Below are 23,185 nucleotides of genomic sequence, written 5' to 3'. Positions count from 1 at the left end.
GGGAAGCCATTCTTACGGCTAATCGAATATTAAATCGAGTGCCCCATAGCAAAACACAATCCATTCCTTATGAACAATGGAAAGGAAGGAAGCCCAACTTGAATTATTTTAAAGTGTGGGGGTGTTTGGCAAAAGTGCAAGTTCCTAAACCCAAAAGGGTAAAGATAGGACCGAAAACCGTTGATTGTGTTTTCATAGGATATGCGACAAATAGTAAAGCATATCGATTTCTGGTTCATAAATCAGAAAATCCCGACATTCATAATAATACGGTTATAGAATCAGATAATGCTGAGTTTTTTGAAAATATATATCCGTATAAAAAGGAATGTGAGTCGTTTGGTGAAGGATCTAAACGACCTCGGGAAGAAACAAAAGAAAGTACATGTAATCAGGAGAATCCAAGACGTAGTAAACGTCAAAGAACGTCTACTTCATTTGGACCAGATTTTGTGACTTTCTTATTGGAGAATGAGCCTCAAACATTTAAAGAAGCTATGACTTCTTCGGAATCATTGTTTTGGAAAGAGGCAGTCAATAGTGAAATAAAATCCATATTGAACAACCATACATGGGAATTGGTTGATCTTCCTCCTGGAAATAAACCTTTGGGTTCTAAATGGATTTTTAAGAGAAAAATCAAAGATGATGGCACTATTGATAAATTCAAGGCAAGGCTCGTAGTCAAAGGGTATAGACAACGAGAAGGTCTAGACTACTTTGATACATACTCTCCAGTTACAAGAATTACGTCCATACGGATGTTAGTAGCATTAGCTGCAGTGTATGGTCTTGAAATTCATCAAATGGATGTTAAGACGGCCTTCTTAAATGGAGAGTTGGAGGAAGAAATTTACATGGAACAACCTGAAGGGTTTGTGGTTCCAGGTAAAGAAAAGAAGGTATGTAGACTTGTTAAGTCTCTTTACGGACTAAAACAAGCACCCAAACAATGGCATGCGAAATTTGACCAAACAATGTTGTCAAATGGTTTTAAGATAAATGAATGTGATAAATGCGTGTACATTAAAAATGTTCCAAATCACATAGTCATTGTTTGCCTATATGTGGATGATATGTTGATAATGAGTAATGACATTGCCAACATAAATGCTACTAAGCGTATGCTCAATAGCAAGTTTGATATGAAAGACTTGGGAGTTGCTGATTTAATTCTGGGAATTAAGATCAATAAGACTCCTCAAGGTCTGGCATTGTCACAATCTCATTATATTAAGACAGTACTTGAAAAATTCAAGCACTTGGGCTTTAAAGTTGCAAAAACTCCAATTGACGTGAATCTTGCATTAGCAAAGAACAAAGGCCAAAGCATATCACAATTGGATTATGCTCGTGTATTGGGATGCTTAATGTATATCATGAATTGTACACGACCAGACATAGCTTGTGCTATAAGTAAACTGAGTCGATATACGAGCAATCCAGGCCAATCTCATTGGATGGCAATGAAACGAGTTTTGGGATATTTAGAACATACCCAGAACTTTGAATTGCACTACAGTAATTTCCCTGCGGTGATTGAGGGATACTGTGATGCAAATTGGATCACCGGTTCAACTGATTCTAAGTCCACGAGTGGATATGTATTCACTATTGGTGGAGGAGCGGTATCTTGGAAGTCGTCCAAACAAACATGTATTGCCCGCTCTACAATGGAGGCTGAATTCATAGCCTTAGATAAAGCCGGTGAAGAAGCTGAATGGCTCCGGAATTTCTTGGAAGACATTCCATTTTGGCCCAAACCGTTGGCACCAATATGCATACATTGTGATAGTCAAGCGGCAATTGGAAGGGCTGGGAGCGTCATGTATAACGGTAAATCTCGTCATATACGACGAAGACATAAAACCGTTAGGCAATTACTCTCTAGAGGAATTATCACAATTGACTATGTAAAGTCAAGTGATAATGTGTCGGATCCACTTACAAAAGGCCTAACTAGAGAGGTAGTTGAGAAATCATCAAGGGGAATGGGGCTATGGCCGAGAACAAGTCATTGTGGCGGTAACTCTACCTAGAAGACTGGAGATCCCAAGATCTAGGTTCAAAGAGATCAAACAAAGTCATTAATGACGGTTCAACATTGTCAAATAAAATTTTAGTCCATTCTCGTGATGAGACAATGTTCAGTACCAAGGATAAAGCATTAAGGCTTTTTAATGATTTCTAAATTTGATACGGGGTATATCAAATAGTGTATCTACAGGATGACATGTTTAGGAATCACCTATTTAAGTGTGAAGTGTGAGCCGCTTCAAGGAGAACTTTGTAAGGCCAGTTCTCTACGCACTTATGAAACCAGGCGGTGTTCATGGCTGAAACGAACACAACAATGAGAACCAAAGACGGTTAAGGGTTGATTGTGTGACTTATGGTTGTCTAGGTATACACCAAAGATCGACGGTTCAAAGATATCAAATCTACCGATTGACCGAGTATATCCGACATAAGTTTACTACGGAAAGTTCAAAGGGAAACCTACTTATCCAGATGCAATTAATCCTTGCTTGTAAATCACACAGTTTTTTCATGCATACTTCCGTGATATAGCCATTCCCCATTCATGTGGGGGATTGTTGAGGTTTTATTTTTAAGATGTAATATTCTTAAAATGAGGGTGAATGGGAAATGGAGGGAAAATGAAATTTTGAGTAAAATTTTAAGTTTCCCCCTCTTAACAATGAGACATTGTCCCATATTGGAAGTGGAAGACATTTTTGGTGGGTATATATATAATTGCTCTTCTTGTAGCTCTTAAAGAGTTAAGAAGAAAGCAAGCCTCGCGCCGTCGTCGTCGTCGCTCGCTCGGCTCGGCTTCGGCTACGGCTACGGCTTCGGCTTCGGCTTCGGCTTCGGATTTGGATTTGGATTTGGATTTGGTCAAATGATCGATTGATTGATTAATTTTTTGGACCAAATTTATTTGTTAATAGTAAATATTAACGTAAGATTATCCGTATTTGTAAACGGATATTTTCCAATCCGTGTATTGATAATTTGGCAGCCGGATAATGGTCTTCCCACCATGAAGTGCTTGCTCCACAAACATGAAGTGCTTGCTCCACAAACATGTAATGCTTGCTCCACCATGAAGGGTGGACGTTTGGTCTTGCACTCCTTCTTGGCTGCTATATATATGAGCAGCAAATGTTGAAGAAATATACTCAACTCAACATACAATTCGCTCAACAAATTGGCTATACATTGCATTCCTTCCTCTCAGAACTTCCATACGTTTTTCTGAGTATATACTCCTTCGTTCTGCATTGTTTTTAACTTCAAACAAAGCAACTGTAAGTGTGATTTGCTACCGAACTTTGTGTTCGCCGAAACACTGGGGTTTGAAGTACCGCTACACCAGTGTGTTATTCGTTCTATCCTGGGAGGAAATAATCCATTACCTTGGGTACTAGGAGGGGATTAAATTCCTTAAGGAAACACTGTGAATTCAGTGGGCTCGAATTTATTATTATTGTTTCATTACGTTAACTTATATTTTGCAGAATTAATATTTACAAATACAGCAATATTGACCGGGAATAACAATCTTAAGGAATTTAATATTTATTTCTGTACTTGTGTTATTCTTATTATTCTGCAAACTAAAACCTTTGTGGTTTGTGTACTCCCGTTTTGGAGAGTTAAGCCTTCGTGGCATTTTGTTGGATATTAAAATCTACGTGATTTTTACTCCAGTTTGAAAACGTGTATTAAACGTTTGTTTGTGTCATTCTTTTCTGAAAAGATGATGACTGAAAACGAAAACCAAGCTGTTCCGATGGCGACTGCCAACGCAACGACAAGCCGAACACCGGCGTTGGCACCGGCAGAAAAACCCGGAAAATTTTCCGGGATTGATTTCAAACGCTGGCAGCAGAAGATGTTCTTCTACTTAACTACGTTATGTCTACAGAAGTTCATCAAGGAAGATGTTCCTGATCTGCCGGATAAAACTCCAGATAATGAACGCTTTCTCGTGATTGAAGCGTGGAAGCATTCTGATTTTTTATGCAAGAATTATATTCTTAGCGGACTGGATGATAATCTGTATAATGTATACAGTAGCATGGAGACATCCAAAGAATTGTGGAATGCGCTTGAAAAGAAATATAAGACTGAAGATGCCGGGATGAAGAAATTCGTTGCCGTAAAATTTCTGGACTACAAAATGATAGATAGCAAGTCTGTTATTACTCAAGTCTAGGAATTGCAAGTGATTATTCATGATCTACTTGCTGAAGGTCTTGTAATCAACGAAGCATTCCAAGTAGCAGCAATGATTGAGAAGTTGCCTCCGTTGTGGAAGGACTTCAAAAATTATTTGAAACACAAACGAAAGGAAATGTCCCTTGAAGATCTCATTGTTCGGTTGAGAATCGAAGAGGACAATAAAGCTGCTGAAAGGAGAGGCCGTGGAAATTCAACAATAATGGGAGCAAATATTGTTGAAGTTAACAAAAAGAGGAAGAAGGCTTCTGGTCCGAAATACAACCCAAGCAAGAAGCGGTTCAGTGGAAACTGCTACAACTGTGGGAAAACCGGACACAAATCTACGGAGTGTCGTGCTCCGAAGAAAGACAAGAAAAGGGGTCAAGCAAACATGGTAGTAAACCATGATGATGTTGATAACTTGTGTGCCATGCTCTCTGAATGTAACTTGGTGGGAAATCCTAAATTGTGGTGGTTTGATTCAGGAGCCACTCGCCATGTTTGTGCAGTTAGAGAGGCTTTTGCTACCTATGCTCTTGCTGAACCCGGAGAGACAGTTTATATGGGAAATGCTTCAACAGCAAAAGTTGAAGGATATGGGAAGGTATTTCTAAAAATGACTTCTGGCAAGGTCATGACTTTGAACAATGTCCTTCATGTTCCCGAAATGAGAAAGAATTTAGTCTCTACTGGACTTCTTGTTAAGCACGGTTTTAAGTGCGTTTTTGTATCCAACAAGGTTGTAATTAGTAAGAATGAAATATTTGTGGGAAAAGGTTACCTCACCGAGGGCCTTTTCAACCTAAATGTAATGGTTGTTGAAAATAATAATAATATTTCAGCTTCTTCTTACTTACTTGAGTCAAATGATTTATGGCATGTACGTTTGGGTCATGTCAATTATAAAACCTTGCGGAAAATGATTAACTTGGAAGTACTGCCCAAGTTTGAATGCGAAAAATCAAAATGTCAAACATATGTGGAATCTAAGTATGTTAAACATCCTTATAAGTCAGTTGAAAGGAATTCAAATCCTTTAGACTTAATTCACATAGATATTTGTGACATGAAGTCAATACCATCTCGCGGTGGAAAGAAGTATTTCATAACTTTTATTGACGATGGTACTCGATATTGCTATGTTTACTTACTGAATATTAAAGATGAAGCAATAGACGCATTCAGGCAATACAAAAATGAAGTTGAAACGCAACTTAACAAGAAAGTAAAAATGATAAGAAGTGATAGGGGTGGTGAATATGAATCTCTTTTTGAAGAAATATGTTTAGAATATGGAATTATTCATCAAACAACAGCCCCTTACACGCCCCAATCTAATGGGATTGCGGAAAGAAAGAATCGCACATTAAAGGAGATGATGAATGCGTTGTTGATAATTTCTGGTTTGCCACAAAACTTGTGGGGGGAAGCCATTCTTACGGCTAATCGAATATTAAATCGAGTGCCCCATAGCAAAACACAATCCATTCCTTATGAACAATGGAAAGGAAGGAAGCCCAACTTGAATTATTTTAAAGTGTGAGGTTGTTTGGCAAAAGTGCAAGTTCCTAAACCCAAAAGGGTAAAGATAGGACCGAAAACCGTTGATTGTGTTTTCATAGGATATGCGACAAATAGTAAAGCATATCGATTTCTAGTTCATAAATCAGAAAATCCCGACATTCATAATAATACGGTTATAGAATCAGATAATGCTGAGTTTTTTGAAAATATATATCCGTATAAAAAGGAATGTGAGTCGTTTGGTGAAGGATCTAAACGACCTCGGGAAGAAACAAAAGAAAGTACATGTAATCAGGAGAATCCAAGACGTAGTAAACGTCAAAGAACGTCTACTTCATTTGGACCAGATTTTGTGACTTTCTTATTGGAGAATGAGCCTCAAACATTTAAAGAAGCTATGACTTCTTCGGAATCATTGTTTTGGAAAGAGGCAGTCAATAGTGAAATAGAATCCATATTGAACAACCATACATGGGAATTGGTTGATCTTCCTCCTGAAAATAAACCTTTGGGTTCTAAATGGATTTTTAAGAGAAAAATCAAAGATGATGGCACTATTGATAAATTCAAGGCAAGGCTCGTAGTCAAAGGGTATAGACAACGAGAAGGTCTAGACTACTTTGATACATACTCTCCAGTTACAAGAATTACGTCCATACGGATGTTAGTAGCATTAGCTGCAGTGTATGGTCTTGAAATTCATCAAATGGATGTTAAGACGGCCTTCTTAAATGGAGAGTTGGAGGAAGAAATTTACATGGAACAACCTGAAGGGTTTGTGGTTCCAGGTAAAGAAAAGAAGGTATGTAGACTTGTTAAGTCTCTTTACGGACTAAAACAAGCACCCAAACAATGGCATGCGAAATTTGACCAAACAATGTTGTCAAATGGTTTTAAGATAAATGAATGTGATAAATGCGTGTACATTAAAAATGTTCCAAATCACATAGTCATTGTTTGCCTATATGTGGATGATATGTTGATAATGAGTAATGACATTGCCAACATAAATGCTACTAAGCGTATGCTCAATAGCAAGTTTGATATGAAAGACTTGGGAGTTGCTGATTTAATTCTGGGAATTAAGATCAATAAGACTCCTCAAGGTCTGGCATTGTCACAATCTCATTATATTAAGACAGTACTTGAAAAATTCAAGCACTTGGGCTTTAAAGTTGCAAAGACTCCAATTGACGTGAATCTTGCATTAGCAAAGAACAAAGGCCAAAGCATATCACAATTGGATTATGCTCGTGTATTGGGATGCTTAATGTATATCATGAATTGTACACGACCAGACATAGCTTGTGCTATAAGTAAACTGAGTCGATATACGAGCAATCCAGGCCAATCTCATTGGATGGCAATGAAACGAGTTTTGGGATATTTAGAACATACCCAGAACTTTGAATTGCACTACAGTAATTTCCCTGCGGTGATTGAGGGATACTGTGATGCAAATTGGATCACCGGTTCAACTGATTCTAAGTCCACGAGTGGATATGTATTCACTATTGGTGGAGGAGCGGTATCTTGGAAGTCGTCCAAACAAACATGTATTGCCCGCTCTACAATGGAGGCTGAATTCATAGCCTTAGATAAAGCCGGTGAAGAAGCTGAATGGCTCCGGAATTTCTTGGAAGACATTCCATTTTGGCCCAAACCGTTGGCACCAATATGCATACATTGTGATAGTCAAACGGCAATTGAAAGGGCTGGGAGCGTCATGTATAACGGTAAATCTCGTCATATACGACGAAGACATAAAACCGTTAGGCAATTACTCTCTAGAGGAATTATCACAATTGACTATGTAAAGTCAAGTGATAATGTGTCGGATCCACTTACAAAAGGCCTCACTAGAGAGGTAGTTGAGAAATCATCAAGGGGAATGGGGCTATGGCCGAGAACAAGTCATTGTGGCGGTAACTCTACCTAGAAGACTGGAGATCCCAAGATCTAGGTTCAAAGAGATCAAACAAAGTCATTAATGACGGTTCAACATTGTCAAATAAAATTTTAGTCCATTCTCGTGATGAGACAATGTTCAGTACCAAGGATAAAGCATTAAGGCTTTTTAATGATTTCTAAATTTGATACGGGGTATATCAAATAGTGTATCTACAGGATGACACGTTTAGGAATCACCTATTTAAGTGTGAAGTGTGAGCCGCTTCAAGGAGAACTTTGTAAGGCCAGTTCTCTACGCACTTATGAAACCAGGCGGTGTTCATGGCTGAAACGAACACAACAATGAGAACCAAAGACGGTTAAGGGTTGATTGTGTGACTTATGGTTGTCTAGGTATACACCAAAGATCGACGGTTCAAAGATATCAAATCTACCGATTGACCGAGTATATCCGACATAAGTTTACTACGGAAAGTTCAAAGGGAAACCTACTTATCCAGATGCAATTAATCCTTGCTTGTAAATCACACAGTTTTTTCATGCATACTTCCGTGATATAGCCATTCCCCATTCATGTGGGGGATTGTTGAGGTTTTATTTTTAAGATGTAATATTCTTAAAATGAGGGTGAATGGGAAATGGAGGGAAAATGAAATTTTGAGTAAAATTTTAAGTTTCCCCTCTTAACAATGAGACATTGTCCCATATTGGAAGTGGAAGATATTTTTGGTGGGTATATATATAATTGCTCTTCTTGTAGCTCTTAAAGAGTTAAGAAGAAAGCAAGCCTCGCGCCGTCGTCGTCGTCGCTCGCTCGGCTCGGCTTCGGCTACGGCTATGGCTTCGGCTTCGGCTTCGGCTTCGGCTTCGGATTTGGATTTGGATTTGGTCAAATGATCGATTGATTGATTAATTTTTTGGACCAAATTTATTTGTTAATAGTAAATATTAACGTAAGATTATCCGTATTTGTAAACGGATATTTTCCAATTCGTTTATTGATAATTTGGCAGCCGGATAATGGTCTTTCCACCATGAAGTGCTTGCTCCACAAACATGAAGTGCTTGCTCCACAAACATGTAATGCTTGCTCCACCATGAAGGGTGGACGTTTGGTCTTGCACTCCTTCTTGGCTGCTATATATATGAGCAGCAAATGTTGAAGAAAGATACTCAACTCAACATACAATTCGCTCAACAAATTGGCTATACATTGCATTCCTTCCTCTCAGAACTTCCATACGTTTTTCTGAGTATATACTCCTTCGTTCTGCATTGTTTTTTAACTTCAAACAAAGCAACTGTAAGTGTGATTTGCTACCGAACTTTGTGTTCGCCGAAACACTGGGGTTTGAAGTACCGCTACACCAGTGTGTTATTCGTTCTATCCTGGGAGGAAATAATCCATTACCTTGGGTACTAGGAGGGGATTAAATTCCTTAAGGAAACACTGTGAATTCAGTGGGCTCGAATTTATTATTATTGTTTCATTACGTTAACTTATATTTTGCAGAATTAATATTTACAAATACAGGAATATTGACGGGAATAACAATCTTAAGGAATTTAATATTTATTTCTGTACTTGTGTTATTCTTATTATTCTGCAAACTAAAACCTTTTTTTATTAGAGAAGAAGGCTGATTGTAAAAATTGGGTGGCATGGCCAGTTTTTGGAGTTGTTAATATTAGCCATGCTAGAATTCCAAGCTTTTACTCTGTAATTTCTAAATATATAAATTTTATTTCTTAAAAGATAATAATTGGATCTAAATTTTTACAAAAAAAATTAGAAAATGAAAAGTAAAAAAAAAACTTCAAAAAAAATATCTTATTACAATAAAAAAAGATCTTTTAGGAACTTCATCATCATTAAGAAATACAAAAGAAAAAAAGAAGATCTAAAAAAATTGCCATGTGACTGTTAAGCGTTAACGACACCTATCCACAAATGGAGGGTCCATTCTTTTCACTCCCATGATTGCTTTTATTTCTTTTCTTCTTCATATTAATTAACAAATATTTTTTCAAGATCCATCCTAGGAATTTGTACTCTTCGATTCCACTCTACCTCAAAATTCTTTTCTCTCTTAACAATTTTTCAAGACTCAGTGTATAATTAAACTGCTAAAGACACAAACTTGTATACTGTTAAATTTGCTTTGATAATGGATTCTTTGCATTTCTCATACTGTTATTCTACTCTAAATGCAAAAAAGAAACAACCCCACAACCATATTTCAAAGAAATTCACTGTTCTTCCCCAGCTGAGTCACACAAGTGTTAAAAATTCAATCTTGTTTCCCAGAAAAAAGTTGGTTTTTCTCATGGATTGTAGGATTAAAGGAAGGGGTACTGGAATTGTACGTGCAGCGTCTTCTGTTGAAATCAGGTATTGTTTGAATTTGAATTTATTGTACTTTCCCGTTTCAATTTATGTAACATAGTTTGACTCGACACGCGGTACTGTCCCTTCTTTTCATTAATTCATTAATACGGTGCTTATGCTTTCGTGACCCGAGAGTTTATTGAAAACAACCTCTTTATATCTTCGTGGCTATGATCTGCTTACATGCTACCCTTTCCAGACCCCACTAGTTGGGATTATAGTGGTTATGTTGTTTTTGTAGTTTGACTCGACATAAATTTTAATAAAGGAATAACTTTTGAAACTAGTGATCTTAAATGTGTCATAATATTGTATAGCTATAGAAGCTTTTCATTAAGCGTATAATGTGTTAAATTATTTTCAAATATATCATTGTGTTATTCTTTTTGGAATGACTAATAAAGAAATAGCGTCAGTCACATAAATGGGAATAGAAGGAGTATTGAGAATGGTGGTTTCTTGTACTCTCTCTAGCCATTTTTTGGTGTCTCGTAGGTTGACATTAAAGCTCAAAACTTTCACCCAAATTCTTTATAACTTGGAAAAAGAATAGTGTATATATGTGTTTGTGTATATATTTTGATTTATTTTTGAGAGTGCTGTTTTCTTCTACTCTCTTATCCATGTTAGGTGTCTTTAACTTTGACTTTAAAACTCAAAATTTTCACCTTGAATACTTAATAATTTGGATAAAAATAGCGGGCACCTATTAAAAAAAAGGGCAGCGGTGCACAAAACATCCCGCGTTCATAGGTTCAGGGGATGTGACGTAGGCAGCCTACGCTGATGCAAGCTCATTCCACAAGCGGGCACCTATTAAATTGAAATAATTCGATATGAAGTCTTTAAGCTTTAGTTGCAGAAGACTAAGTATATCATGAGTAATTTGATGTTCAAAATTTTATAATTTTGACCTCAAAGACAGCCTACTGCAGTTAATTTGGGAGAGAGTAATTTTGTTGCCTTTGTGAATTGGGTGACTGGTTATGCCTTTGAAGTCTGAAAATCAGATGGGAAATACAGCGAGTAACGTGAAACTGTAGTGATATTAGGGCTATGGTACTCCCAGACCTCGTACTGTGTTTAAGGTGGGTAGTAGTCCTAGCATTGCATTCTGGATTTTGTTGGTGGATTACAATAGTACTTCTAGAATGATATTTTGTAAGTTGTCTGCTATCGCCGACAATAGTGGGCATAAGTTGGTTGAGGTTTCCAGGACAGAGGGAAGCAAAATATTTTCGGGATCTTAAGTTAGAAGAAGCATGACTGTCTAGGAGACAAAGGAGTTCCCGGGGTTATTGGCTGTGATAATTCTGTGAATATGAAGCTCGAGGGAAGGGGTTCCTAGCAAATAAACTCCAAAGAAATTCACGATGATAGTGTTCAATTCCTGTTTCAAGTCATTACTTATTCTATCATACAATTATATTATGAGTTCAGCAAAATCTTTGTTGTTATTCGCTGAATTAAGAATTATGGTTTTTTCCTTGACTAAATTTTTTTCGGATGCAGGGAAAAGCAGCAGAAAGGAAAGAACAACAAGAATAGTGAGAAGGTACAGCTGCGTGTTCGGCTTAAACACCAAGTTGAATTTGGGGAGCACATTGCAGTTTTGGGATCGGCCAAAGAATTAGGGTCCTGGAAGAAGAATATAATGATGGACTGGACAGAAAATGGATGGATTTCGGAATTGGAATTTCCAGCTGGTGAGAGTCTTGAGTATAAGTTTGTAATTGTCGGTAAGGACAAGAATATGTTATGGGAAAACGGCAGTAACCGGATCTTGAAGCTTCCAGAAGGAGGAAGTTTTGAATTGGACTGTCAATGGAATGTGACAGATGAGCCTGTGAATTTGTTGCAATTGGATCCATTTGTAGTAGAGGAGGAAGTAGAAGAGGCAAGTGATAATGGAGCTGCAATTACTGGCGAGGTTGCTGTTCTGGACGCAGTAACAAGTCCGTTTGTGGAGCAGTGGCAAGGGAGGGCTGCATCTTTTGTACGTTCAAAGGACGAGCTGGATTCTGAAAAGAACAGGAAGTGGGACACATCAGGTCTCACTGGTATTTCTCTAAAGCTCGTCGAAGGTGATAAAAATGCTCGGAATTGGTGGCGGAAGGTGAGAAGATGGATTAAATCTCGTCTTAATGGCATATTTTGCATTCTGGAAATTGTTTGTGCTATAAAAGAATTACGTCTGTGCAAGATAGCATCACAGTGAATCTCTGCTATTTTTTTTTTCTTGTAATTCATCAATCTGCATTGTTGTATCCTCACTGCTGTATATGTGCCTTCTTTTCAGCTCACGTGTTACTGGGGTGTGAAGTCTTCGAAATATGTGTCTCCTTTTGGCTATGGGGCTATATATCTCAATATATTTTACTGACCCCTTATTATGATTATCGGTGGAGAAAGGATATGAAGGAAGAGAAAGAACGGGCAAAGAGGAAAGGGGATGCCTTTTCTTTATTTTCTGGCTAAGATCAAGTGTGGGCAACAGAGGGAAGGGGGAGAGAATATGTTGCCATGAGATTGAGAGTTAGTGTTTGTAGCACAGGCACTTGGTTCTTATGCGAATTGACTAATGAGTTACGACATTCTCTTCCTTCTGTTTTGTTTGTTGCTAAGTAATCCATAGAGATATTGATTGCCCTCCATCTGGTGGTCTACTATACAACAAATTGCTTTCCGTCCTATTAGAATCAACATGCCAAAACTTAATAATTAACTATCTTCATTTCTTACTATTTTTTAGCTTGAGGTTGTCCGCGAACTAGTTGTTGAAAACATGGATAGTTCACAGCGCTTGGAGGCTCTCACATATGCAGCTGTCTATCTAAAGGTCTTGTATGATTTTTAGGTTACTTTCTCGATTTGATTCATTTCTATCTTCCTACTGAATATTACTCTTGGGTGCAGTGGATAAACACAGGGCAAATCCCTTGCCTTGAAGATGGGGGTCACCATCGGCCAAATAGGCATGCAGAGATTTCCAGGCTTATTTTTCGTGAAGTAGAAAAAGTCTTGAGTAGGCGAGACGCTACACTTCAGGTATTCAATCATTCATTGCACCGATTATGCTTATTTAATTTTTATTATGTCTTTGGATTCTAGAACACATTGCTTGTCTCTTGAGCCGGTTGTTCAGTTCGTTTTGGAAATTCTTATTGGATCTGTTAAGTGGTGGTACTTTTGGTGACTCGTTATAAGTGACTGGAATTACGACAAGGTAGAAGTGCAGGCACATTATCCAACGAGTTGCAGACCGTGCGCCATTGGGCCTCGGGATTTCTCGGCGATAAAACAAAAAGTGACTGGAAATAATACTGTTATTCAGATTCCTCCAAACTTGGTTGGTCTATGTTACATTCCTCAAAATTTGATTTAGGAGCAACTACTCTGAAGAGAAAATGCAATTGCTTCTATTCATGAGCTAATACAGCGGTTCAGATTGCTTTTTTTTCCTCCCAAAATCAGCTCTGCTTTTCTAACAATGAAGGGTCTGAACTTTCTGAAAGCTAATCTTTCTTAAATCTCATTTATAGTTGGACAGTTCCCACCACAAAATAACAATTAGTCAAGATAAATCCTTGCTTTAAATAGTGTAATAAATCATACATCTGCTGTCTATAAATATGATTTTGTTACAAAGCTTTTGAGTTAGAGAAAAATCCTCGTGATGTACTTTGTGGATATGAGTCTGTCATTGCCTAGTATCCGAGCTCTTCTTGCTTTTTCTTGTTTGAGTTGTTTAGAAAAGTTGTCTTTTCATTATATGCAGGAAATACTTGTAATCCGCAAGATGCAACCGTGCCTGCCTTCTTTTAAAGCAGAATTCACTCAATCTGTTCCGTTAACAAGAATCAGGGACATCGCTCATAGGAATGATATACCCCATGACCTTAAGGTTGTAATTGTAGCAGCTACCAAATATTATTTTTTTAACTTTTCTTTTCATTCTCAACATTTACCTGTCCTTCTCATTATAAAAAATAATATTTACCTGTCCTTCAGCAAGAAATCAAACATACTATACAAAACAAGCTCCACAGAAATGCTGGCCCTGAAGATCTGGTGTCCACAGAAGCAATGCTCGAAAGAATTACCAAGAAACCTGGACAATATAGTGAGGCATTTGTAGAACAATTCAAGATTTTCCACAATGAACTAAAAGATTTCTTCAATGCTGGGAGGTATGACCTTAATCTGTTATTTATTTCTCAATATTTGATTTCTGCAGAAAAATGTCAGTCCTGATGTGGGATAATAAACGAAATGAGATAAGTAGACCAACTATTCAGCTTTTCCGTTGCATGCATATGGTCCAGTTTCATTGTTTTGTAAAATAAGCTTCTTCACTTACTAGATAATAGTATCTCACATGTATGTTGTTCCTCAGTTTCTTATGGTGACAAGCCCTTATGGAGAATTCATAAAGCTAGTCGTGCCCTCTTTGAAGATGACTAAGCATTAGATCCATCCGATTGGTATTGCCAATATGGATTTTTTTTACTTCTATTATGTTCTGGGTTTCACTAAGTCTATGAATTCCGATAAATTTTATGTCTTTTCGGACAACTTTCTTCCATGAACTTTTCGGTTTGTATTGTTCCTTTTGAACACCTTCAATCATCATGGCCTAACCTACAAACATGTGCATTTGGAGGTCTATGTATGACATGACCAAACTTCTATCGTTTTATCCTATATGTGCTCTACTTATACTTTCTATCAGATGTGATAATTTTTAATCTTGTCTATTCTCATATGGCTGCTCATCTACCTTAATATTCAAATTTAGTTACAATACTCATCTTGTGGACGTATTAGGAGTAATGACTAACATTCACTCCCATAAAAATTTGTTGGTCTAACGACTGTTCTATAGCACTCACTTTCCATTTTGGTTAGGTAACCTCTTATCACATAAGACACGCGTAACACTTCATTTCAACCATCGCATTTTAATTGTATGTGTTACATTTTCTTCTTTTTGGAACATTGAGCTTCAATATCTGTATTGTTTTTAGTTAGGTATCACAATCTCGTCTAATCACACTCCAACTTCATTCTTCTCATGCTGCTTAAACTTGCAGTGCAAATATTGTATCTTCTTAGAGCTTGAGTCTAATGAACACTGGTCTTGGGATAATTTTCCCTTTTCAGATGTGTCCCTTTGGGGTATATGTTTCTGCAGTACCAAATGCCAAAATATGAATGTCTGTATGATTTACACTGAATTGATTAGGTGGATTATGTTTCCATAATAAACTTGCTCACGGGAAAATGGAATTTGCTTGATATGACATTTTCTGTTCTTTCCTTTCAGTCTTGATGAACAACTGGAATCTATAAGGGAATCTCTTGATGAAAGTAGATCGTCAATGCTTTCATCATTCTTGGAGTCCAAAAAGGTAAGTGTTTTGTTTTGGTGATAGTACATAAGAGAAGGTCCAAATTTGATTACGAATATGATGAGATTTTAACAATAGCTAGGTGCGCTTTTTAGCATGTATGCAGTTGTAATATGTTTGTTAGATAGTTACGTAAATAAATTTGACTTAGATGTAATATACTGAAGTACAAGTGTCACACATCGGACAAATGTATGTTTAATGACTCAAGCTTAAGACTTGTCTTAGGACATTCTCTCGATTTCTTCTGCCGCCCTTTCTTATTTTCGTTCTGTTGAAGAACTTTTTAGTATCAGTTCTCCCAGCTTCTGCACAATTTTAAATATCATTAGAATATAACGGTCTAAATGGCTGTGAAGCCCTTCCATTGTTTCACAATTTTAAATATCACTAGATTTTATTTGAAAGATGGTATCTTTTGCTATGAAGTGGAGACTTGTGTGCTGGGTCATTATTCAGTAGTCACTCTGCAGTTCTTTGATTATGGTAGGTACCCGGACTCCGGTAATTGTTTTCTGTTTTTGTCCTCTTGGGTTTAAGAGCTTGAATCTAATAAACACGGGTGTTCGGATAATTTGCCCTTTTCAGATAGGTCTCTTACCTATTTGCATTTTCTTACACTGTTAAAGATTCCGTGTTCCTGGACCCATTTGTCCATAAAAATAAATTTCTTCTTTTCAAAATAGTTTTTCAAAACATTGTTTGGTTATACATTGGACTGAATTGTTGAAATTTAATTCCTTAGTGTAAGTCTCTTGATTTATTCCTGGAAGCAAAGATCTCCTTGTTTGGTTATTCCTTTATTAAAGCTGATGTTGGTTCTGGTTTTGGCGTCTTGCCTAGGGATTGGCTATATTGGATGAAAAACATAATGTTTCAGAGTCTGAAAGGACGGGATCTCTAGTCAGGACAATAAACTCTCTGAATGCTCTTCGTGAAGTAATTGTCAAGGGTCTTGAAAGTGGCCTTCGAAATGATGCTCCGGATGCTGCAATAGCTATGCGCCAAAAGGTATGAATTTCTTAAATTTACTGACACTAAATTCATAATTGATTCCAGTTACTTGAATCATCTAATACTTCCAACTTGTCATTGTGCAGTGGCGTCTCTGCGAGATTGGGCTCGAAGAGTATGCATTTGTTCTTTTGAGCAGGTATATACTCTTTAGTAATATTTTCCCTTTCCCTGACGGTAAAAGATTTTTAATAATTAGAGTAAAGGTGAGGATAATTTGTGATCAGTTAAGAACAACAGTTTTTTTGTCTTGATGGTGTCTCTTCTTCATTTGAGCATCAGTTGCATAAGTTTTATACACTTCCCATTTATTTTTATTAGAATCTCTTTTGTTCCGTTAAGATCTTTCTGCAAAATATATAGGTTTGTCAATGCAGTCGAAGCTCTTGGTGGAGCTGATTCCCTTGCAGAGAATGTAGCGCAGAAAAATGTTAGCTCTTGGAATGATCCAATTGGAGCACTTAATGTTGGAATCCAACAGCTAGGTCTATCTGGTTGGAAGCCCGAGGAATGCAAAGCTGTTGGAAACGAGCTCTTGTCATGGAAAGAGAGGGGCCTTTCAGAAACCGAAGGTATCTTATTGCCATTCAATGATTTATCATATGTGCAATCATGATATGCTTCAGGTCTCCTGAAAATTTTTGTGCTTATCTTTACTGAAGGCAGTGAAGATGGTAAGACTATATGGGCATTGAGACTAAAAGCTACTCTTGATAGAAGCCGGAGGTTAACTGAGGAGTATTCTGAGACACTTCTCCAAATATTCCCTGAAAAAGTCCAGGTAAATACCTGTAAACTATCCAAATTGAGCATTTAAGTTTGGACCAATCATGATAAGGGCTGACTAACTGCGTTTGTGGTATTGCAGATTTTAGGGAAATCTTTGGCGATTCCTGAAAATAGCGTGAGAACATTCACTGAAGCTGAAATTCGAGCAGGGTATGATTTGGACTGATATTTTTTTTCCCCTGAATAGTGTTTCTCCAATCTGGTTATGCTTATCTCTCTCAGACTGGGATAATGTTATTATAAGTTAACACAAGTGCCTTTCTAACTTTTTAAAATACATGTCATTTTGTAGTGTGGTTTTTCAGGTTTCAAAGCTTGCTACACTACTTTTGAAGGCTACTAGAAGGACAATTGGGTCTTCGGGGTGGGATGTTCTCGTTCCAGGGGATGCTTTTGGACAGCTAATACAGGTGCATGTTATATTGTTTATTCTTATTCCAGCAAGTAGCCTTCCAATTTATTTTTTCTGTGATTTATCTATGTATGTCTCTATTCACATATATCTTCCTAAATGATATCTATGGCGGTGAATTGCTCTTAGCTTCTAGCTTCATAGAAAAGGCAATTGAGCCTTTTAACACTTCTTAGGGTACTTCATTTTCAAAAAATCATTTTACAGACACCAAATTCGGTTTATTTCTAGCTACTAGTTTTAGAGCAGCTTGTTCTGTCAGGTTTCTCTGATGGTAAGCACCCTCCACTTCCAACCAAAAGGTTGTGAGTTCGAGTCACCCCAAGAGCAAGGTGGGGAGTTCTTGGAGGGAAGGATGCCGAGGGTCTATTGGAAACAGCCTCTCTACCCCAGGGTAGGGGTAAGGTCTGCGTACACACTACCCTTCCCAAACCCCACTAGTGGGATTATACTGGGTTGTTGTTGTTGTTGTTGTTGTTGTTGTTGTTCTGTCAGGTTTCGCATGTCCATTTCTGTTGCCGTAAAGCTATTCATGAATCATAATGTATTACTTTTACAATAGTATAGAAACCCCTGTCAATGGAAACAGACACAGAAGTAAATGGCTCCTCCACACTATGTCTTAGTACATGTTATAATATTTCTTGTTGGAATGCACAACCATTGCCATTTCTCTTGCACATTGTCTCCATACTATCAAACACGCAAATAAATGCTAACATGCAAAAGACAAATCCTTCCTCATTAGATATTTCACCCCTTTAATGTTTTGATGTAAATCTAAGTTGCACGTACTAGTTCTAAGTTTTAACCTTAACTCTATGTCGTATCGATAACTGGAGTATATGGTCTGATTATTTACATTTTCAGGTGGATAGAATCATCCCAGGGACTTTACCATCATCGGCAACAGGACCTGTTATTCTTGTAGTGAACAAAGCTGATGGCGATGAAGAGGTTGCCGGTGCTTCTCATCCTTCTATTTCTTCTGCGGAATCCTTAGGCGTTAGAAACTTATGTGTTACTCCGAGCAGGATACTGAATGGCATTATTGACCATTTTGCAGGTGACAGCAGCAGGAAGTAACATATCCGGGGTTGTACTTCTACAGGAGCTGCCTCATTTATCTCATCTAGGTGTAAGGGCGCGGCAGGCGAGTTCCAAATTTTGCACCCATCTCCAAAAGTTAATTATAGGCTTCTTCATTTTATGTGAGTGTTAGTTATAGAAATGTTACTTTCTTTTGATTGCAGGAAAAGGTGGTTTTTGTGACCTGCGACGATGATGACAAAGTTTATGATATAAGAGAACTAATTGGAAACTATGTGAGGTTATTTTCTTCAAACCCCTTATGTCATTGATTTCTACATGCTGCGCCCAGAGGCGAATCCAAGATTTAAATCCTATGGGTTCAATTTTAAGATTTTTAATATTGAACCCATTATATTTTTAAAGTTATGGGTTCATATCTACTATTTTTGCAATTTTAATGAATTTTTACATACAAATTTTTACTCCGCGTCGAAAGTTATGAGTTCAGTTGAACCCGTAGCTAGTACGCTACATCCGCCTCTGGCTGCGCCAGTTTGACTTCTGATGAGAACTTTAACTCCTTCATGATTGTAATGCATTAGTAGTTTCTCTGTTTTGTCCATATTGTTCTATGGTTATTGACCCTTCTTTTTTCAGGTTAGAGGCATCATCAACTGGTGTAAAGTTAACTTCCTCTTCATCAGAGAAAGGCACCGGTGTTTCCCAAAATAAACATGTCTCAGTTGCTGCTTCATCTACAAGTGCAGCCTCATCGGACCGTAGTGCTTCCTCAATTGCTGTCAAATCTTCTCATTCTAAAAAGGTAAATAACTTTTCTTGCCGATGACATGTTTCTGCAAATATGTTGGGCTGTAGTTCTGTTCCACCTCCCTCTGTAACCCCCCCACCCACCCACACACACAAAAAAAAAAAAAAAAAAATTTATTTGCTATTCAAGGTAGCTTAAGTTCTTTACTTACAGGTGGTACCTACTGGAGGTATTATTCCTCTTGCTGATGCAGAAATACAGAGTAGTGGTGCAAAAGCGGCTTCTTGTGCTCAATTAGCTTTACTGGCATCTTCTTCTGCTAAAGGTAGTGTTGGTTCTTCGCAGGACAACCCTCTGATAATAATATCAGTACTGTTATTATTTTGTTCTTAGTTGCTGTAGCTAAAATGTCAGTTCTGTTTAACAAACACCAGATGAGTGTTTTTTTTTTTTTAATATTTTAAAATGAATATTTCACGTAAATGTTCTTTCTTCTATTCTTGATTTTTTTTCCTCCTTTTTCCTGTTAAAGAAGGGGAGCCTTGGAGCAACGATTAAGTTGTCTCTGTGTGACCTTATAGGTCACGGGTTCGAGCCGTGGAACCAGCCACTGATGCTTGTATTAGGGTAGGCTGCCTAGATCACAACTCCTTGGGGTGCGGCCCTTCCCCGTATCCTGCGTGAACGCAGAATGCTTTGTGCACCGAACTGCCTTTTTTTTTCTATTTAAAAATTATGTCCCTTGCCTTTCCTATAGATCAAGCATGACCATTAATCTTATAATAAGGAATAAAAGAAAATTTTAACTATGCTTGTTATACATAGCTAAAGTGCGATGTAGGTAATTGAGATTTAATTTTTGTGTTTAGCTTATCATAGCATAAACGATGGATGCCGTTGATGCAATATAGATGTCTTTGCCTCTTTTTTATGCTTTTTCTTTTTCTTTTTTCTTTTTTGTCTGATGATCTATCTAATAACAGTTTATAGTGACCAAGGAGTGCCAGCTTCATTTAAAGTTCCTGCTGGAGCAATTATTCCTTTTGGTTCTATGGAAATGGCATTGGAAACGAACAAGTTAATGGAGACCTTCAAATTGCTTGTCGAACAGATAGAAACAGCTCAAATGGATGGTGGTGAACTTGATAAACACTGTGATGATCTCCAGAAGTTAATTTCTTCTCTACTGCCTGGACAAGATGTCATTGAAAGCTTGGGAAAATTATTCCCGGGTAATGCACGTTTAATAGTGCGTTCAAGTGCTAATGTTGAGGATTTGGCGGGGATGTCAGCAGCTGGACTTTACGATTCGATTCCTAATGTTAGCCCTTCAGATCCAATAAGGTTTGGACATGCTGTAGCCCGCGTTTGGGCCTCATTGTATACTAGAAGAGCAGTACTGAGCCGTAGAGCTGCTGGTGTGCTTCAGAAAGATGCTACCATGGCCGTGCTAGTGCAAGAAATGCTTTCACCGGATTTATCATTTGTCCTCCACACTCTTAGCCCAACGGACAACAATCATAACTTAGTTGAGGCTGAGATTGCACCTGGACTCGGTGAAACACTCGCTTCAGGAACGAGGGGTACACCATGGCGTCTGTCTAGTGGTAAATTTGATGACACAGTCCGCACATTGGCATTCGCCAACTTTAGCGAGGAGATGGTTGTAGGTGGAAATTCTCCTGCTGACGGAGAAGTTATTCATTTGACCGTGGATTATAGCAAGAAACCTTTAACAATCGACCCCATTTTCAGGCGTCAACTTGGTCAGAGGCTTGGCGCTGTTGGTTTCTACCTAGAACGTAAATTTGGTTCTCCTCAAGACGTTGAAGGATGTTTGGTTGGTAACGAGATTTTCATCGTGCAATCACGGCCCCAACCCCAGTGAGAGCTCGAGTTTGCACTAAACTTCCTCACAACAGTGTATGTATAATTCAGCATCTCTTTGAGGTGTACATAGTTGATTAAAGAAGCAAGCTTATACAAGTCTTATAGAAGTAGTTTAAGGTGAATACTCTCCCTCAGATTGTGCAAATCTGCTGTACTGGCTGTGATCTTACATTCACATTATTCTAGACATTAATAAAGTCTCTCGTATATTACTTAGCTTCTTTGACTTTATCCCCTGAAACTAATGATGCCAATGGTCTCCGGCTTCCTTAAAAAGACAGTCCAGTGCACTAAGTTCTATGCGCGAGGTCCGGGGAAGGGCCGGACCATAAGGGTCTATTATAAGCAGTCTTATTCTACATTTCAGCAAGTGGTTGTTTCCGGATAGATAGTACTTTGATTCATTATCAATCTGCGTGATCAAATAAATTCTTCTACATCTATATATAAATGCTAGATTATCAAGAATACGTTATAAACACTTTGAATTGTTGATTAGTCGTTAGAGATGGCTTATAACCCAAAGAAATTAGACTTGGCGGAGTCCTCTTAGCATAACATAAGACTCGACAAATGGACTCACTAACACTTTTTCCTTTTTAGTCCTGGAAGAATGACACATTTCTAATTTAAAAATTCTTTTAAGTTTAAACTCCTAAGGATGATTTGTTAGTTGAGACTTGATTTTTGTTAATTTATCTATGGGCAGAGTAGTAGAGTTTATATAAATATCTCGTGACTAGAAAATGAAAGGAAGTAGGGATATTTTGACAAATGGAAATTTGAAGTTTCAAACTTCAAAAAATACATGTACTTAGAATTTTGACAAGTCCTTAGGTAAGAAAAGTCTTGGATAGTTACACTAATATGAATTGATAGGGCACTCATTATGAGACGTACATATAGTGGTTCAAAGAAATTAATTAGTCTAACCACAGAAAATGAATGAATGAAGATGAAAGATTTTAATTTATACGATATCTTCAACTCCCTATTTAACATTTTTGCACACTTTTTCAGAAAGACATTTGATGGCATAAGCCATAATTTTTTTAATTTAAACTATTACTCTCTCTGGTCCACTTTAAGTGATTTTTTTTTGACTATTTTCACACGTATTAAAGAATTCACATTTTAGCATTAATTATCAATAAAATTGATCATATTAATCTTAATTTGTTCATTGAAAATATAACAAACGACTCTTAGGTTCTTTACTCCAAAAACAACTTTGGAAAAAAGAAGTTAATTCCTTCTTGATATCTGAAAATTCAAATATTTTGGACCCAAAAAAAGGCAAAAAAATCATTAAAGTAGACCGGAGGAAGTACCATTTATGATCTCTCCTTTAAGTGAAGTTCTGCTATTTTGATTTTTTTTTTTTTTCGATTTCAGAGACAAGGTTATTCTATAATGGGAATGGCTAGCAAGAAAGGAATTTGTAAATATTTTATGATTCTTAATTTTTTACATGTGTAAATATCATTACAATGTATTTATAAAGAGTTTACTTTATAATTATGGTCATAAAATGTATTTGGTATTTTCTTTGTATTGGTAATGGAATCATTGGGCAGTTAATTGTAATATATCTTTTATTTATCTTTCTTAAAAAGAATATTGGCAGCGACCCTAATCGCCACTAAAGGTATATTTCACCAAAAAGGGATAAAAATTAGGGCAAATGTCCAAATATGCCCTTGTACTATAGGAAATTGAGCACATTTGCCCTTCGTTAATACTTTAGCTCAAATATGCCCTTGCCGTCACATAGTTGGTCCATATATGCCCTTAGAGTTACACAGTTGGCTCAT

At 37.3% G+C, this 23,185-nt stretch overlaps 1 protein-coding gene across 1 annotated transcript; it reads left to right on the top strand.

Moving 5' to 3' along the window:
- Positions 1-9,684: 9,684 nt before the first annotated feature.
- On the top strand, positions 9,685-21,587 carry LOC104094888 (phosphoglucan, water dikinase, chloroplastic). The gene is made up of 19 exons (XM_009600904.4): positions 9,685-10,057; positions 11,567-12,170; positions 12,807-12,893; positions 12,971-13,102; positions 13,833-13,958; positions 14,066-14,244; positions 15,381-15,465; positions 16,309-16,476; positions 16,566-16,618; positions 16,843-17,051; positions 17,142-17,260; positions 17,348-17,418; positions 17,561-17,678; positions 18,551-18,637; positions 18,747-18,833; positions 18,934-19,010; positions 19,370-19,535; positions 19,695-19,806; positions 20,465-21,587. Exons 1-19 carry the CDS (start codon positions 9,834-9,836, stop codon positions 21,367-21,369), a joined length of 3,609 nt encoding a protein of 1,202 aa, XP_009599199.1. The 5' UTR covers positions 9,685-9,833; the 3' UTR covers positions 21,370-21,587.
- Positions 21,588-23,185: the final 1,598 nt, after the last annotated feature.

The sequence above is a fragment of the Nicotiana tomentosiformis genome, chromosome 9 (assembly GCF_000390325.3).
Source record: "Nicotiana tomentosiformis chromosome 9, ASM39032v3, whole genome shotgun sequence".
Lineage (NCBI taxonomy): Eukaryota > Viridiplantae > Streptophyta > Magnoliopsida > Solanales > Solanaceae > Nicotiana > Nicotiana tomentosiformis.
This window is presented reverse-complemented; position numbering and strand designations above follow the sequence as displayed.